The sequence below is a fragment of the Aedes aegypti genome, chromosome 1 (genome assembly GCF_002204515.2).
Source record: "Aedes aegypti strain LVP_AGWG chromosome 1, AaegL5.0 Primary Assembly, whole genome shotgun sequence".
Lineage (NCBI taxonomy): Eukaryota > Metazoa > Arthropoda > Insecta > Diptera > Culicidae > Aedes > Aedes aegypti.
This window is the reverse complement of record NC_035107.1, coordinates 11899442-11918405: the sequence shown is the minus strand read 5'-3', so window position 1 is coordinate 11918405 and position 18964 is coordinate 11899442. Positions and strand designations below refer to the sequence as shown.

The 18964-nt window shown below is 37.9% G+C and overlaps 1 protein-coding gene across 23 annotated transcripts in view; it reads left to right on the top strand.

Annotated features, from left to right (window-relative positions):
* Positions 1-18964, top strand: part of LOC5574328 (protein lap4) — a 302572-nt gene that overhangs the window by 9355 nt on the left and 274253 nt on the right. For 21 of the 23 annotated variants that reach the window (XM_021838909.1, XM_021838924.1, XM_021838930.1 and 18 more), the window contains exon 2: positions 5672-6521. In XM_021838909.1, the coding sequence (XP_021694601.1) occupies positions 6360-6521 (162 nt within the window). In that variant the 5' untranslated portion in view covers positions 5672-6359. The other 2 variants (XM_021838915.1, XM_021838916.1) reach the window with 2 other exon arrangements.

Genomic DNA, 18964 nt, shown 5'->3' with positions numbered 1-18964 from the left:
TTGCTTAAACAATTAAATCTCTGAAAATATCCCTAAGTTCTGAGGAAATGCAAATGATTATTGATATTACAGTGGGATTCCGTTTTTGGCAACAAAGTCGAAATTTTCAGTTGCCAAGAACGGAACCGTGCCAAAATCGGAACCAATTATTTTGAATTTCAAGAATATTCGATTTTTTTTCTTCTGGGGTTACCTCTACCGGCAGCTTCATTTTTTACCTCATGAAAAAAATTCGAATCACGACAACTTTTTTGTTTCTTGGTTTCCTCATCTAGTTTTAAAATCTGTGTCAAAATTGTTCATTGGTCATCTGGATCTAGAGATATTCCGAAATTGCTTGGGGGACCGACGCATAACCATAACTCATGTATATTTCTTTTTTTTCTGGATACAGAAATTATATCGTATTGTGAAAAAATGAAGCAATTTGGTGCAATCTTCTTTGAGTAATGGGCATTTATATTACTGGTACCACGCTGGCCAAATAACCACCTTGAAAACTTCAAAAAACTCCATGTCGTAATTTTCAGATATCTCTAAGAATACTTAACCAATTTTTATGACTTTTTTAGAGTAGCTCCTCATAACATGGCATTATGCAGCCCGCATTTTATTTTTCCGATACGTTGACGTAAAACATTTTATACAGAAAATGTCGGTCCCCCAAAGAACATTGGAATATCTTTAAAACCAGATCACTAATCATCAATATCGACACGGATTCTTAAATTAGAAGTTTTTTTGTGAACTTGTGAAAAAATGGTGCAAAAGTACCGAGAAACAAAACAGATATCGCGTTTTGATTTTTTTCTTGTTGTAAAAAAATGAAGCTGCCGGTAGAGGGTTAAACAAAGACAATATTCGGTAATTTGAAAATGGCGCTTCAACAATATGTTTCTTGCATAGTAAGGCATATTTTAAAAGACAGTTAAAAGACATGATATTTTGCTTGTTTTGCTTTTATTCTTGTGTACGCTTTTACATACACAAAGCTTGTAATTCCACAATTAAAATAGCTTCCAATTAAATTGAGCTGAAGAGGAGAGACGCAATTTATGATAGAAACTCTGTGTGAGTCATAGACTTTTCGTTGCTTTTGTGTAAATGCTTGCAAACGAGCTATTCCAAATCTAGAAAAAAAAAAGATTTTTGTTATCTTCCGACATACTCAAATGGGCTGGTCATATAACGTGAAAACCTGAGAGGTTGGAGATATTCATTGAAATTAATGACTTCATGAAACGTTGCAAACACACGGCAATCTAGAATTATTTGGGCGCGTATGGGACCTCTATTTTAGGGAATATCGACGGAAATTGAGCTCTGGAATGCGGTAAGCGTGAAGGGTGGTAGGTCATTTGGCATAAAGTCGTTTGGCATAAAGCCGTTTGGCATAAAGTCATTTGGCATAATGGTCATTTTGCATAAAGTCGTTTGGCATAATGAGTCTGAAACCAAGATTTTCTTTCGTTTTTACGTTTCTATTTAATTTCTATCTAATCTTTCTGATGATATCAGGCTTGTTGTGGAGTCAATAATTGACAATAGTCGATACAAAATGTCACTTTATTCTACAATATTTTGCTCTTGAATTTAGGAAAGTTATTGTCAATAATATTTTATAATTTATGCAATAATATTTTATAATTTATGCAGAAACCCTTCTTTCAAATATTAATTCTTCTTTTGAGTTCCGCTATTGTCCGTTATGTCGGTTATACGAATGTCGTTACCCCGAACGCCAGTATCCCGAATACCAGTTCCCCGTATATCCCGCTTCAGCAAAAAGTCCACTTCCCCGAAAAGTTTGTGGCACTCATAATTGTCGTAACTTTAAACATTTCAGGGTGGTGAACGAACTGACCATCTAATAGTCACCCTTCTTTATTTAATTGGCGGTTCTTTCGAGTTTTACCGTCCTCAATATTTTTGCCAATATGTGTATAGTTAAGAATGACAGAATATCGGCTTCTTTTGATTGCTTATCGTTCTTGCTCGTTCACCTTCCAGCCACTTAAGACTATTATAGCACCTATTTAATCTGCATCACTTTTCGGGGAAACGAGTCATTCTAGGAACTGGCATTCGGGGAACCGACATTCAGAGAAATGACATTCGGAGAAAAGTAGGACAAGATCTATGATTCTGAACGCAATTTTTGATGTCTTTTCGTTTTATTATGCCGCAATCGTTTTTGGCGTTATTGATTTATTCATAAATTTTGCCTTCTTCTAAAATTTAGGCTGTTCTTTATATTTATACTGTTTTAAATTTTATTATTTAGGCAAGCTAAATGTTCACCATTTCTCGATTACTTTTTTAAATCGACGTAAGTAACTTTTATACGGTTTTGGGAAAATTAATTAGGAAAAATCACAATCTATCTTCTAAAACTGTTTTAAAATGAATCACCTTTTTAACATTTTTTTGCCGTGTACTTCGCTCAAATTTTGCATACACTCAGCTCACGTTCAAAAACTAGGTAGTTTCTGTTATTTCCCACAAAAATAATTATAAGAAAATGATAAGCCGTTTCATACAGTTACTTTCGACGTTTTTCTACCAGTGTAAAATCGGCTCAAGTAGTGTTTTGTTTTGATTCGTGGTTAAGTCACTTTGTCTCTCCATACAGCGGGGCGGCGAAAGTAGTGGTTAGGTTGCGGAAGTTGAAAATGTTACTTTCGTCGTTTTGTAAATCCGGAAATTAAACGTTCTAAAAGTGAAAAGTTGAGTTGGTACAGAGCGGTACGTGTAGAATTCCGCCTGCTTAACACGTAGGATCGATAAAGTAAGTTTGTATACTTTTTTCACTTGAGTCTGTATGAATAAGTTTTCGAGATTTATATATTTCTTGCAAGATGTACTGTTAGAATAATAATTACTTTGAAACCTGTAAATATTCAACATTTTTTTTGAAAACACAAGATCTCCTTATAAGATATGCTGGAAAATATTATTTCAATCATACATTTTCCCTCATTTCGATAATAGACAGTGTTTTTGATGTACACTTTCAAAATTAAAATTTATATTGAATCCTTCAAAAGTTTTGCCACATATATTTTCTTACAAATATGTGTTGCTCATTTGAGTTATGTTGTGAGAAGATATTTAGTGTTAGAGCCTTAAACATTTTAAACAAAAAATAATCTGCTCTCGTATAAAGGCTATTTTTGCATAATGCTGCAATAATAGATCTTTGGATAAGAGCTTTTAATATTTTGAAAATATTTTTTTCCTTCTTCTACCAAGTACAAACTGGGGTAGAGCTTGATCTGCAGCAAAATATGTGCGTTCCATTTATTAATAACTGCGAACTTTCTTTGCCAATTTACTATTTTCAAATGTGTATATCGCAACAACTCAACGATATTTTATGTTCTCGGATGTGGAGAAAATTATTATTCCAAAAAGATCTTCCACCAGACCCGTCACGAGTTTTATTTAGTTATGCTCTCTAATGTCACTACAATTTTTGACATTCATAGCTTGTATTATCTCTGAACGACTACCACGCTTATTGAAAAAGTACGAAAATTTTTGATATGGGCTTCTTGGTGTTGATCTTGGTAAAAGCTTCGAGAATGCCGATATTCATTCTAACTCAATCATTATGCCAAACGGCCATTATGCCAAACGACCATTATGCCAAACGACCATTATGCCAAACGACCATTATGCCAAACGACCTTATGCCAAACGGGGTACAATCAGCGTGAAGCTGGCTTTTTTTCCAGATGACCAAAACTAAAGACACGATAATATCTACAAAAATTTACAAATTTTAATGGTATGGTATGTTACCAAAAATGGGTCCATTTTGTTGCCAAAATCGGGGTGCCAAATATGGAGCATGCCAAAAACGGAATCCCACTGTAGTTTTTGAGATATTGGTTGTCGAAAATGCAGAAAAATGCAAAACGATTCCAGCCAACTTGCATGCCAATTTACCAGATTTAATGGTAATTTATTTGCTTAATTTGCCGCAAAATTCAAACTTCATATGACTCATTATAACTTCAATAACATCATTACATTAATGTAACATACATTATACTGATGTTCATAATATTATTATTGATATTTAGGTTAAGTAAATTGAAAGCGTGTTTTTTTCTCTTATAAGCAGGTGAAATCAACTCACCTGTAAATAATCTGAACTGCTGCGGCAAATGAAATGTAATATGTTATGAACAAAATGTTAATAAAATCTTAAATTTGTTTTACCAAATTGGGATGATAGTGTTGTCTAATAACACAGAACATCTAGATATAAGATATGAATGTAATGTTTGGAATAATACTAATAAAAAAAGAAAAAATGCTCATAATACTTTCATTGCTCGAATTTTATTTTTTGATTATTGAGGAAAGTATTGTATTTTTCCGTATGAAAGAAACGAATAATTTGTGTAGAGACTGCATGTTGAACGACTCGATTTAATCTAGGTTGAATCGTGCAGTTTAAACCCAATTATATCTCGAATGAAAGTGCTATTTTGCATGCTAGGTGGATTAGATCACCGAAAAGTATGATAAGTTTCATTTAAGTTTCATGTAGACATCAATGAAACCAATGAATTTTTATACTACAGGTTGTTGTTTTTGTTACGCTTGGATAAACTACTTTTTAGAAAACATGAACAGAAGTCATGAGAAATCTTATGTAGAAAAGGACAGAATAATTGCTGTAGTATTTACTGGTGTAGAACCACAAATTGAATTTTTAATATCTTACTTGAAATATTACTCGAGAGTTGTTTGTAACAACTGCAGTAATAATTCGTGGATGCAATGTTGAAAAAACCCTAGCGATTTCATCAAAAATTGGAATAAACATTTTTTGAGTATTTATTTTGAAGAACTCCTATAAGATTGTTTGTAAGATCTGCTAGAGTTGCTACTTGAAAAATGGTGGAAAGTTTTTGGAAAACTCAACATTCTTCTTTTTTCCGGACACATCTGGAAACACTTCGTCATACTTTGACGTACCACCGAAAGTGCACTCTTCCACCTTTCCTCGGATCTCTTTCATTCTCGCCCTTAGCTTTTGTTGGTACTCTGCTTGCTGTTGTATGTGCACACGAGCAGCGTTCCCATCATCGTCATCATCATCATCACGATCGAGGGAGGAGGGTATTCTCCTCTTCGCCATGGGAACGGAACGTCGACGATGACGACGTCTGTGTCTACTGCGAGCGATGCGATACGGATGAGAGTTCGGTTCGGGCGGTCATTTCAAGAGTCACCGCCAGCCAGTCCAGTCGTTCGCCTGCTTACAACTACGATGACTACTTGATACTGACTGACTACGTTTCGCGAAGCCCTTCCTCCTCCGGCTGAAATTGGGTGTGTACTGGTCGCCTACTTAGTTACTGCAGAATAGAAAAGAGCAATAGAAGAAGGCCAGGCGAGGCAAATCAGTGAAAGGTGCTTTCGATTGCATTCAACTGGCCTGGAGTTGAAGTGAAGTGAAGTGGGTGCCAATAGTGTTGGTGTGCGGCTAAATTGCTCCGTTAGTTTCTGATTGCGGTTTTCGCGATTTTCGCTCTATACCTGGATGGGTTTGCGGTGCCGTAGTCTTGGAAGAGAATATGCTGCGCTGTTAACAATATCATCGACTGGGATTGTTTGCTGGTGTCTTCTAATGCAAAAATTTTCATTTTTCCAGTTTCAACTCGAAGCAGAGTGAAGTGATTCAAGCAAGTATATCTAACAAGTACAGAAAGTAAAGAAAAAAGAAACACGACGACAGCAGTTGTGTGTTGTTGGCATTTTACATGGTAAAAGAAGAAGAAAAGTGAGTGTATCCAACGGAAAGAGAGCGATTCTTATTGATTTTCGCGAATGTTTTCCTCCTGGCTTGCAATAATAGTCCGCGGTTGACGGCGGGAAGAGGCGAGGAGGGATTGTGGTTGTGGCCGTGAGCTGGGAAAGCGATAGTCCAGTTCTCGCGGCTGGCGAAGAAGCCTCAAAGTGGAAGAGTGGCGAAGTGGAATCCGGTTCTACAAACGACCATAAGAATACATACGTACACGTACTGCTTGGTGCTACTCCAGGGGGGTTTCTTCTTCTTTCCCGATCCGAGATAGATGTATTGTACGGTGTCCATGTAGACGAAGAAGCAAAAGTGCGAAGAATAGTTCTTACTGAAGACGACCGCGACGAAGACGACGACGAGACCCCATCAACAACAACAACAACCAGATCACGGATGTTGGGTCTCTGAGAAAGGAAGTGAACATAAACGACCACCGCTCGCGTGATTGATTTAGTTAGTTTTAGTTTCGTGAAGAAGTGAAAAAACCCATCGAAAACAAAAAGAAAAGAAGCATAGTGGATCGTACGAGCGTACGACAATGTTTAAATGCATCCCGATCTTCAAGGGCTGCAATCGGCAGATCGAGTACGTGGACAAGCGCCACTGCTCGCTGCCGAACGTGCCGGAGGAAATCCTGCGGTACTCGCGTTCGCTGGAGGAACTGCTGCTCGATGCCAACCATATCCGGGATCTGCCGAAGGTAAGCAATCTTGACCATTATTGATGATGTCATACAAGAGTAATCAAAAGTTTGCGTTTGTCGTAGTCTATATGTTCTTTTTTCTGATACAAATTACCAGACATAAGTAAAAATATGTTTAGCAGATTTATAGATGGCATAATTGCAAATGCATTGTGCGTTGGTACAAATAATCCAAATTATGATGGGTCCACATTTAAAAAAAGTAGATCCATATGGATTTGCGTATACAACACACCAGATTTTTCATTTGTCCATGAAGAGTAGCATTCCAATGACCTTTTCATAAATATCGAGAATCTCCTCAAGTATCATCCAAGGATTACTACTGGTAAATTATATTATCAAAAGTTCTCTACGAGAATTGAGAAATCCGTCAAGCATCAGCTGTTAACTCCAAGACAATTTCGTCTACGATTTTTAGCGACTATTACAGGGTGTCTACTACCTGGAAAAACCTGGAAAACCTGGAGTTATCAGGGAATTTTATTCAACCTGGAAAAAACCTGGAATTCTCAGGGAATTTGAATTACAATCAGGGAAAATATTTTGAGGCAGTAATTCATGGTAGAATATGTTCCCTACAAAGGATTTTTGCGTCAAAATCCAGAGATTACCATTAATTTTCCAGAATACTCTCTTCAATTAAAAAAAAATTTGGCTGCGCCGCCATCGTAACGTTACTTAAGCTATTCAGTGAGGATCTGTTTAGGTATGAAACTTAATCGACTTATCTAAACATTAAATATCTCCAGGTATATTTGATCAGTATATGATTGAAATATCTAGAGCTGGGAGCAGTTTTCTGTTTAAGGTGAAGATGAATCGAAGCCAAACTTCGAATTTTCAAGAGCACAAATCTAGAGAACCGAACACCCGTTTGAGCTGAAAGCTTAATCGATTGGTCACTAGCTGGTGGTCACCAATCGATTAAGTTTCCAGCTCAAACGGGTGTTCGGTTCTCTAGATTTGTGCTCTTGAAAATTTTAGGTTTGGCTTCGATTTATCTTCACCTTAAAGACATGGTCTCTATTTTTATTCAAATCTCTTATAAGTCTCTATTTATGATGAAAGGTCTCTATTTTAACCAATATGGTCTCTGAAGGATCTCTTTTCCCTATCTTGCTTGTAGTGAATTCTAATTCAAAATTCTACAAGGCCTAGTTCTTTCAGAAATTCTTCACATATTTCCAGAGAAAATGTTCCAAGAATTTTTCTTGTGTTTTCTCCAGATGTTTCATATGGAATACTTTCAGGGACTAATACAGGATTTTCTCCAAAAATTCTTCAAGAGATTCCTTTACCTATTCAACCAGCAATTTTTGAGGAATGCTTAAGAAAGTGTCACCAGAATTTGATTCAGGACATCCTTGAGCACTTAAGACCATTCTAGGACTTCTTCCAGATATTTTTTTCACTAACTTTTCAACCGAATTTTCCAGCTGCAACTCTATCAGATCTTACAAAGATTCCCACAGAATATCTTCCAAGAAGCCCGAAAAGGTTAATTCATAAGCTCTTAATAAAACTCGTTCAGGGATTTTTTTTTAAGAATTTGTACGCCATTATGCCCACATTCACTCCATGAATTGTTACAAAAATTCCTCGAGTAATTAATCAGTAAATCTATTAGGAACACTTCATCCAAGGATCACAGTTGTACCAACCAATGAATCTAATAAAAAATACCATAGAATTCTCAAAAGTTCACTAAAGATTCCACACTAGTTACTACTACAGCTATTTTTCCAAGAAATCCTCCGATCATTCCTACACAACTTCTTAGCGATTTCGTTTTTCAAGGAGTTGCTTCACAGAGATTCAACATTGATTTGTTTCCTTTTTTTCATTTATCTTAGCAATTACTCTTAAGTTTTGTCAAGAGTTTCTCTAAAAATCCTTATTTATCAAGAATGACTTAAAAACTTAAACAAGTTTTTTTTAGAGGTTACTCTAATATTTGCTTTAGAAATTCGTCACGAAAAACTTTTGGAAGAATGCTTGGAAAAATCTGTGAAAACTTCATTGAGGAATCTCTTAAAGTTACTGTTACTGGAATTTCCGGGATTTCCTGTTACTGGAATTTTCAAAGAAATCTTAGAAGCTATCTCTAGAGTAATTTCTGAAGATATACTCAGATAAATTCCTAGTCAAAATCTTAAAGAAATTCTGAAGGACAATTATGTAGGAAATCCTGAGAAATCCCTGGAGGCATTTCAGGTTGAATACTGCAACATGTTTAAAACGGGAACCTTGGCGATTTTCTTGAAACATATCTGAAATTATATATGAACCCGAATAACACACATGTTATAATTATGGCATATCAACTGCTATATGACAAGATATAGTCATATAATAGTTATTCTGCATCTATTATAACATGTGTGCTACTAGGGAAGTAATTCCTGATGGAATCTTCGAGATAATTTCTGTAATTATTTTTGGAAAAATCCAGGTTGTATTTTAAGATATTGCGCATTTATTTCACCACTGGACTATCGCACAAATTTTTACAAGTGCAGAAACGCTAATAAAAGCGCGCAATTGCATCAAATCGGGTAGGTGTCTTTGGGGGACTTATTCTTCGTAAATCAAAGAATAAGTGCTCTGAAGAAACCACAGGATTCAATGCAATCCCGCATTTTTATTCACACTTTCGCACTTATGAGGCCGCACTTTGCAGTTCAGTAGTGAAAGAAATATTTAGAATAAAATTCTTGGAGAAATTCCTTAGGAAAATTCTTTAAGTGGTTTTATGGGAAATAATCACTAAATGAACTCCTGGAGAAAAATTCAAATCTCTCAAATTGAAATATCTATCCATTTATCTAATTTGAAGAAATCTTCTGAGTTATATCTGGATCTTTGGGTAGATAATTGAGTTTATTTCTGATGAAACATCTGAAGAAAATCATTGAAAATGCAGTAATACAAACACTATTATTTGTCGTAATGTCTCGAGAAGTTCTCGAAACAAAAAAAAATCTCAGAGAAATGTCTGATTCCATAAATAATCAAACTCTTTCTTCCTGGTTTCTGTTAAGTTTCTATTTGTTTGTAGATAACTGTTTGTCTCTTTTGTCAAGCAAAAGCTTTCTGAATGTTCTATTTTCAAAACACTCAGTCCCTATCAGCCATGCTTTACGAACAATTTCTGAAATTATCGGAAAATATTGAATTTCGGAAAAACCTATTCTGGAAAAATAATCTAGAATTTAAACAAATTCCACTATTTTTTACAATTATGATTCATTCAGAGCTCTTGAAAGTTTTCGAATGGAATGCAAACAATTTATCATTTATCTAAATTACCACATTTGTAAATGTTATACAGGTTGGATTCGATTAACCGGGAACTTTATTATCCGTGTTCTAAACACAATGATAGACAGAACAAACAACATAAAAAAACAGCGTCATTATTAGGGGAAGTGGTGGTAAAATGAACACCGTGCCTTTTACCGGGAAAAAAACAAATGTCGATTAATTTTTATCACGCACGGACGATTTAGAGCATAAATATGAGTGTTCGAGTTGATACGGTGGTCAATTGAAGTGAAAATATCAACAAAAACTAAGATTTTAGAAAACCACGTTTGAAAATTAGAACTGACGTAACTTTAAGCTCGGAAGGCTTCAGGTTTTTCAGTGAGGTAAATATCGTTATGATATGATGTCAAATCTGATACCTTTATAATTCTTTTTGAATGGGTTACAATCATTAATGGATGTATTTTTGGTAAGGCAATGAAAATTTTCAGAAATATTTGTTTTGCTCACGTTTTTTGCGTGGTGTTCATTTTACCACCAACTGCTGTTCATTTTACCCACATAGTGCAGGTAAAATGAACATTTGCATCACTTTTTGATAGCGATGAAAAAATGGGAAAATTTAGCTATTTTAGTCTGAATCCATGTCGCTGCTTTAGATTACATCCCTATTTTCAATGTTATGCGATAGAAGTACAAAAATTCCTCGTTTTTCTATCAGAAACAAGATGATTTCCTTAAGGTGTTCATTTTACCACCCCTTCCCCTAAATGCAATTCATATGAATATTTGAATTGAGCTCTAATATTGTTAGCACATTGCTTTAAAATTTCTAGAAGAGTGAATACACTTTAAAATACTTTTAAAATTGTCATTAGTTTGTTTTGGTCATATAAAATTAGAGTATATCTTGAACCTGGAACTAATTTATAAAACCTGGAAAAACCTGGAAATATCAGGGAATTTCTTTTTGGTAAACGAGTAGACACCCTGTATTAGAAGGAATCTGCTTCGATCCCCGCCATGTGCTTGACCAAGATCTCTCTAGGATTTCAATGATCTCATAAAGCACCTGTTGATGATCTCTAGAGAAATCTATCCGGAATTGAGCCCCAATTGTGTTTTAAAATAAGACTTGTATCGTTTGAATTCCTGAAACATTAAAAAACAACTTCCAAATATAACTTTCACACGTTTAGAATGAATTATTATTTATGTGCTCTTTCTTCTTAATCTCCATAGGACCTACTGTAGCTATTTTTGGATGAATACCTGAAGAAATTCGAGGAATTTTCGAATACATTTTCGAAGAAACTTCTGGAGAAATTCATAGGAAAATTGTTAAGAGGTATCTCTCGATTTTTTAGGTATTGCTCGCGAAGTTTAAAAATTTCAATCTCAGTTTTCACTATTGAAGTGTATCTGCACTAGTTTCATTAAGCCACCTTGGCTTGACGTAACGGACATAATGGTGCCGAAATCGGCTTTTGGAGCTGTTGTTTGAAGGGTAATTTCAGCAAGAGCACTTGGAGACGCTTTTGCAAGAGCATCTCCATTCTTGAAAGAACTCCGGGGAAAACTCGTGGAAAAAACGCAGTTTTTTTTAAGAAATGGTAAAGGTCGTACGTTTATAGACAAAAGTTTAGGTTTTTGGAGCCTTATTTTTTCAAGAAAATATGCTTTTTGTTTTGATCAGTGAATTAAATTGTCATCAAAGAAGACGAAAAATAAGCAACAAAGCAAGTCGCTCACAACCCGTTTGTTCATACTTTTGCAGAAGCAAAATTGTCATGACAATCACAGGGCACAACATTGTTGCAACCTTTTCAACTCGCGATTAATCAGTTATTTTAAACACAAAACCAAATTTGATTTATGCATGCTGTTCGATAGTGTGCCAATGTTTACCAACACAGAGAAAGTTCTCGAAAATTGCAATGCGAAGCCCAGAAAATCGCTGCGCACTTGGTGATCGATCTTTGTCATATGCTGTTCAAGTGGTGATAAACTGATGTTGCGGAATAAAATTGTTGCAACAAGAATAGGAGATGACAATGTCTTTGTTGCTGGGTGTTGGGTGACAATTTATTCACTGATTTTGATTCATTCTCATCACGCTTGTTTGACATATAGGTACAAATGCCTGTTCCAATAGCAGAAGAATGCATTTTATATCGATAGGGTTGTTGCGTTATCTTTGCTGATGATTAATAGCATTGATTTTTTTTTTTTTTTTGAAAAGTTCCGAAAAAATGCTGAATTACTGATGAAATCCGTGGAGGTGTCTCCTCTGAAAAAATACTTAGTAGTATTAAAGTGAAACATCTCCGAATCCAAAGATAGCCGTCAAAATGGCCGAATTTTGCCACTACTCACGTTTTCAAAGACACTAAACTAGAGAAATAGTTGTCAAACGTTTCTGATTATTTTAAGCTTTCTGCTAATGCACAAAGCCAAAATAAAAAGTGCACTGTTGTTGGATGCTTTCTTCGCAAGATTTGTGCCTTTGAAGTTTTAGTGCAACCTTCGAAGTTGATTCCAAACTATTTCACCTTAAGGAGTTCATGGGAGAATCTTTTTAGAATTTCTTTAAAAGATTCTCAAAGGCCTTCCTTAACAAAACGAAGAGAAATTTCTATGGAACTATCTGTAGAAATCCTTGAAAGTTTTTTAACAAAAGAATTCAAAAGAAAGCAGGGGAAGTAGCAGTCTCTATTATAGCAAGTGACTGTTTTTCTCAATCTTTTATCTGTGAATTTGGGTTCAAAAATCTAGAGGCTACAGAAAAACTATCAGAAACTATTACGCAACTTTTCCCAAGTTCTTCCGGAATTTCTCCTCAGGTTCCTCAAGGGAAAGCTTCAAGAATTCTTCGAGGAATGGTTTCTCCACGGATTTCTACTGCAGTCAGAGAATTTCAAAGACTCCAGAATTCCCCACAAATCCTTTTAAAAATTCGTTCAGAAATTCCTCCAGAAATTTTTCAAGTAGAGCTTGCTCCATGACAGATTTGAGTACGCCAACGCTAATAACTCTAGTAATTTCCGCAGGGATTACTCCAATTTACCTTCAAGATTACTCCAAGGGACTATTCCACGATTTTCTCCAGAGATTTTTTAATTAACTCTTCAGTTGTTACTCTGGGGTATTTTCCAAGAAAATCAACGAAGGCTTGTTTTAAAGTTTTTGAAGAAAGGTTCACGCCAATGTTGTCAGTGTTTCTTCAAGAAATTTTAAAAGGGATGTAGAATTCATCTACAGTTTTCTCTAGAAATGCTCCATAAAATCCTACATGGTTTATTCCAAAAAAAATCTATCAGGAATTCTTCCGAAAACTCCTCTATTAATTGGACCAGGTACTGAGCATGAGCATGAGCATAGATGACCGTACAATTCGTAGTTGCTTCTCCGTGTTTGACCAGAGCAATCGAAGTTGCACAAAGAATTTATGAATGGGGCTTGGGATTAGCATACCAATGTGCACAAATCGAGAGCTCAAATTTTAAAAGTCAATAACGGCGCTGGCCATGTCCTTACGGTCATCGGGAAGGGAAGGAATGTTAGTTAGACAACCGTTGTTACTAGAGACCGAGTATACCTCTGCATCTCCACAGTTGTCATGGAAAGGATATTGGGTTAGTGGGATAAGGTAAAGATCTGGGAGTCACCAATGGTTGGTGATGCGATCCATGATATAATCACGCCGAATCGTATTCGCTATATAATTCGATAAACGCATTGTACCCCGAACATGTGTTCATCACTCGCCCACCCAAGAGCAAGCGACTCGATCAATAGATCAAACACTACTAACGATCCGCGGCGCTTTTTCATTTCACTACTCGACCGACGCGCGACATGTTTGATCCTGGCCTCGTCACTCGCCCCCGCAGGAGCTTAAGCGTCCAGGTCGAAAGATCAAACACAACTCTCCATTAATTGGACCAGGAACTCTTGATAAAGTTCCTTCGGACATAACACACTTTGTTCTCCCAGTATTCATCCAGATATTATTCTCCTTTTTCCAGAACTTTTTTTCAGTTATTCCTCCGATCATTCTTCAAAAATTCAATGCAATGTTTTGCAATGAATTCTTAAAAAAGTATCAGGAACTCGATTTATTATATTTTGCTTTGTTATATTAGCAATTTATCTTGAAAATCTTCCAATATTTTTCCAGAGCTCAGGAGTTTTTTCAGAAATCTTTCCAAAAGTTCTTCAGGATTTTCTACAGAAGGCAATCGGAGATCCCTATATGATATAATATTTTTCAGTACTGTTTCCACCAAGTTTTGAATAATTCTCTTGGCAATGCCCGGGAAACATCCTTGAACAAATTACACAGCGTAACAAATGTGACATTTTTGCGTGTCTCAAGGATCAAACTATGTGTATCTAGTAGATTTGGGGTTGCTGAATCTGATGCCATTCTCAGAAGTGTTCCAGCATGTCACAATTTTTAGCTACACTGCCATTATACGCATAATTGTCCCATGTTCCGAAATATGCAATCGAGAAAAACGCGTTTAAAGATTTAACACATTTAGGCCTCGTATTGACCATATGTGAGGTAAATTAAATTAAAATCTTTACAACAGTATAAAGAATAGCGTGTTCATTAGAGCTAAGAGTTTATGTTATGGGAAAATATTAAATTTAGCTACGAAATTCATAGTGGGACTGTTATGCCTAGAAATAAAATAAGGGATTTTTGATGAATTTCTACGCATAACAGTCCCACTAGTAGTCACCAGTTATGTGCTAAGCATACCGTTGTAGATGACCGTTCTTACGTATAGATTGTACCGAATGTAGAGGACGTATCCTCAACACTATGTTAAGGCACCTAATGAAGGCTCAAGTGACATGTGCCAAACGGAGCCACGTGTGGTGAAGTGAAGAAATGCGATTTTACAGTTTGGGATGGAAAGCAAAACTTTCAGTATGTGTGATAAAAAGAAAATGTATGAGTTAATGAAAGAAAGAGTAGATGAGTAAGTTAGAGAGCTTCTAAGGTGTAATAAATTCCTATATCGACTCTTCCAGCTGCAGGCTTGACAGAAACTCATTTGCGAATTCAAGGTTAATCTGCGGAGTAAATATTTAACTCAAAATATACGACACAAATCTTCACACGATTTGACATTTCTTTGGACTTGGTTTGCAAAATCATGATATTTTATACATCGCAAATTAAGTTTTGGAATCGCCAACATATTTGCCACTTGCGACCCCGGTAAGGTAGCAGGTGCCAGGTAGCGCGACCCCGGTAAGGTAGTATACCGAATTCATTATCCACCACGAAAAATGGAGAAAGAAGAAGAAACGAACGTAATTTTCGGCAACCGACCTGGCAACGAAATAAGGACTATGATTGGAAACTCGGTACCTACGAATGTCTCGACAAGACCTATGGAGAATGTCCAAAACACGACGTGAAAATTGTCATCGGCGACGCTAATGCGCAGCTCGGAAAAGAGGACTTCTTCCGCCCTATCATTGGTAAAGAGAGCCACTCTGTTACCAACGACAACGGCCTACGTTTAGTGCACTTTGCTGCCACCAGGGGGATGGCCATCAGTAGCACTTACTTTGCACGCAAGGATATCCGCAAGCACACCTGGCAACACCCAAATGGGGAACTTTGCAACCAAATTGACCATGTTCTGGTAGACGGCCGACATTTTTCCGATGTCATCGATGTTAGAACTTTCAGGGGTCCTAATATCGACTCAGACCACTATCTCGTTGTAAGCAAAATTCGAGCGCGATTATCAACCGTTTCGAGTTCTAGAAATCGACAATCGTTGCGTTTCAATATCCAACGCCTGTCAGCAGATGGTGTAGCAGCGGAATACCATCAAAAGCTCGATGAACGGATTAGCGAAATCGATGAAAGCGTCAACCTCAGCGATCTGTGGGAGTCAGTCCACGGAGCGGTGAGCACAGTAGCGCGAGAAGTGGTAGGTACTGCTCAACGGAGACCAAAGAACGGTTGGTTCGACGAGGAGTGCCAGAGAATGACGAACGAGAAAAACTTGGCTAGAAGCCGGATGCTGGTGTCTGGTACCCGTCAGAGCAGAGAGCGGTACAAGGAAGCAAGGGCAGCCGTAAAACGGATCCATCGCAGAAAGAAAAAGGAGCATGAAGAGGCAGTAATTGCTCAGGCGCAAGAAGCTATGGAACAGAACAACATGCGACGGTTCTACGAGTCCGTAAATGGTGTGCGGAGAAAAACAGCGCCGTCTCCCGCCATGTGCAACGACCGCGAAGGAAACTTGCTGACGGATAAAACAATGGTGGCCGCCAGGTGGAAAGAGTACTTCGAGTCATTGTTAAACGGAGATAATGAAAGTGGATCTGGTAGCAGAATTCAAATCGATGACGATGGACAGGCTGTGGAACCTCCCACGCTAGATGAGGTAAAAAAAGCTATCAATGGGCTGAAGAACAACAAGGCTGCTGGGAAGGACGAGCTCCCGGTCGAACTTCTCAAACACGGAAGTGAGCAGCTGCACGAACTCCTCCACCGTATCATATTGAAGATATGGGAGGAAGAACAAATGCCTACTAGTTGGTTGGAAGGTCTCATTTCCCCTCTGTACAAGAAAGGGCATCGACTGGAGTGCGCCAATTACTGAGGGATAACACTCCTTAATTCGGCGTACAAAATCATGTCTGGAATTCTGTTCAACAGATTGAGACCGCATGAGGAGTCCTTTGTCGGTGAATACCAAGCTGGTTTTCGAGAGGGCCGATCAACAACGGATCAAATGTTTACCCTGCGTCAAATCCTAGATAAATTCCGGGAGTACAACTTGCAGACTCATCATCTGTTTGTAGATTTCAAAGCAGCGTACGATTCAGTGAAGAGAAACGAGTTGTGGAAAATTATGTGCGAACATGGCTTTCCGGCGAAGCTGATTAGACTGATTCGTACAACGCTTGATGGATCGAAATCAAGTGTGCGGGTGATGGACGAGATTTCGTCATCGTTCGTAACCTTAGATGGATTGAAACAGGGTGACGCTCTTTCTAACTTGCTGTTTAACATAGCGCTCGAAGGTGCTATCAGGAGAGCCGGTGTTCAGAGAAGCGGTACCATTATCACACGTTCTCATATGCTCCTAGGCTTTGCGGACGATATCGACATCATCGGAATTGACCGTCGGGCAGTGGAAGAGGCGTTCGTGCCTTTCAAGAGGGAGACAGCGAGGATTGGGCTCACGATCAACACCACAAAAACGAAGTACATGATAGCTGGTGGTCAACGTGGGTCCGGACGTGTTAGTGGTAACGAAATGGTGCTAGGTGGTGAAAAGTTTGAAGTGGTGGAAGAATTTGTGTATCTTGGAACACTAGTGACATGTGATAATGATGTTACCCGCGAGGTGAAAAGACGTATTGCAGCTGCGAGTCGGGCTTTCTACGGGCTCCGTAACCAGCTGAAGTCCCGTAGCCTACAAACGAAAACAAAACTCGCATTATACAAGACACTGATCCTTCCGGTTGTCCTATATGGCCATGAATCATGGACATTGAAGGAAGTCGACCGGAGAGCTTTCGGGGTGTTTGAACGTAAAGTGCTGCAAACAATACTCGGCGGTAAACTAGAAAACGGCATCTGGCGGCGTCGCATGAATCACGAGTTGTACCAAGTGTACAAAGAGGTGGATATTGTCAAGCGCATAAAACACGGCAGGCTGCGTTGGGCTGGTCACGTTGCCCGTATGCCGGAAGAACGACAAGCAAAGATAATATTCAACAGAGAACCCGGACGAGGCCGCCGACTTCGTGGCAGGCCGCGCACACGATGGCTTTTTGCGGTTGAGGAGGACTTAAGGGCACTTAATGTTCAGGGCGACTGGAAGCGATTGGCCCAGGACCGAGCCCAGTGGAGAAGACTCATCCATTCGTCGCAGATTCATCTTAGCGAATTGTAGCCCATCAAGTATCAAGTAAGTAAGTATTTGCCCCTTGCACTAAAGAACCAGTTATTCGGAATAACCCAGTATGTGGCCAGGTCATCCAAAACCTCTTGAACTAATCTCCTTTTGAATTAATTTGCAAATTCATGAAGTTTGATATGTCGCAAGATAGGTCTCAGAACCGCCAATATAATGGCCACTTTTTCTGGGGAACAGGGTATCCAAAACAACCTGGCATGTTATCAAGCCATCCAAAAACGTTTAAATTACCCTTCTTTAGCCTTTATTTGGGAACCTATGAAGTTGGATGTTGGATTCAGAACCGACAATTTAGTGGCCATTTCCCTCAGGGAACCGGGAATTCGGAGCAATCCGACTTGATGTAAAGTCATTCAAATACATCTGAACCTCCTTTAGATTTGATTTGCAAAATCATGAAAATTGATATGTCGCAAACCATTTTTATTTAGACTTGGTTTGCTAAATCATGTTCAAGTGGGATTCATTCAGTACTCCTCGCGATGAATCCAAAATTACGGTAAATTTCTAATCGATGACCGCGGTTCCAAAAACTAGAAGAATTTTGTGATCGACCCTGAAAATTCATTGAAAAAACGGATGGGAAATAATATTTTGATATTGAAAATTTCTATCAAATTTGACGTTAGGCTCGCATGAATGATGAATTCAACTGAAACAGAGCTTGGTTCTCAGCTTGTGTTTCATGAGCATTTCCACAGTTATCAACTCAGCGCTTTCTTGGCCACAGTCACCATTTTTGCATATACAAATCGTGTGACAAGTACGATGATACTACATGTTCAGAGATGTCAAGGATATTTTCATTACTAAACGATCCTGAGCCGCCTTAACATCGAACCCAGACACCTCCAGCATAAGCTTATAGTCGTGGATGTTAGCACAAGGCTAAGGAAGTCCCCTTTATGACACTATAATGGCTTACTAACAAACCTAAAATATAGAAAACAAAATTGAATTATCTCATCAACCCCAATCAATTCGATAACCGATAGCTTGACGTGTTGTTTTTGGATCCATCTCTTCCCCCGTATGAGTCTTCCTCTCACTGATCCGAATGTCTGAACTCAACTCCACTAAACAGTTTCAGTTTCGGGGCCTACCATAGCCTAGTGGTTGAGTCTGCGGCTACTAAGTAAAGCCATGCCGAAGATGTCTGGGTTCGATTCCCGAACGCTCCAGGATCTTTTCGTAATCGAAGTT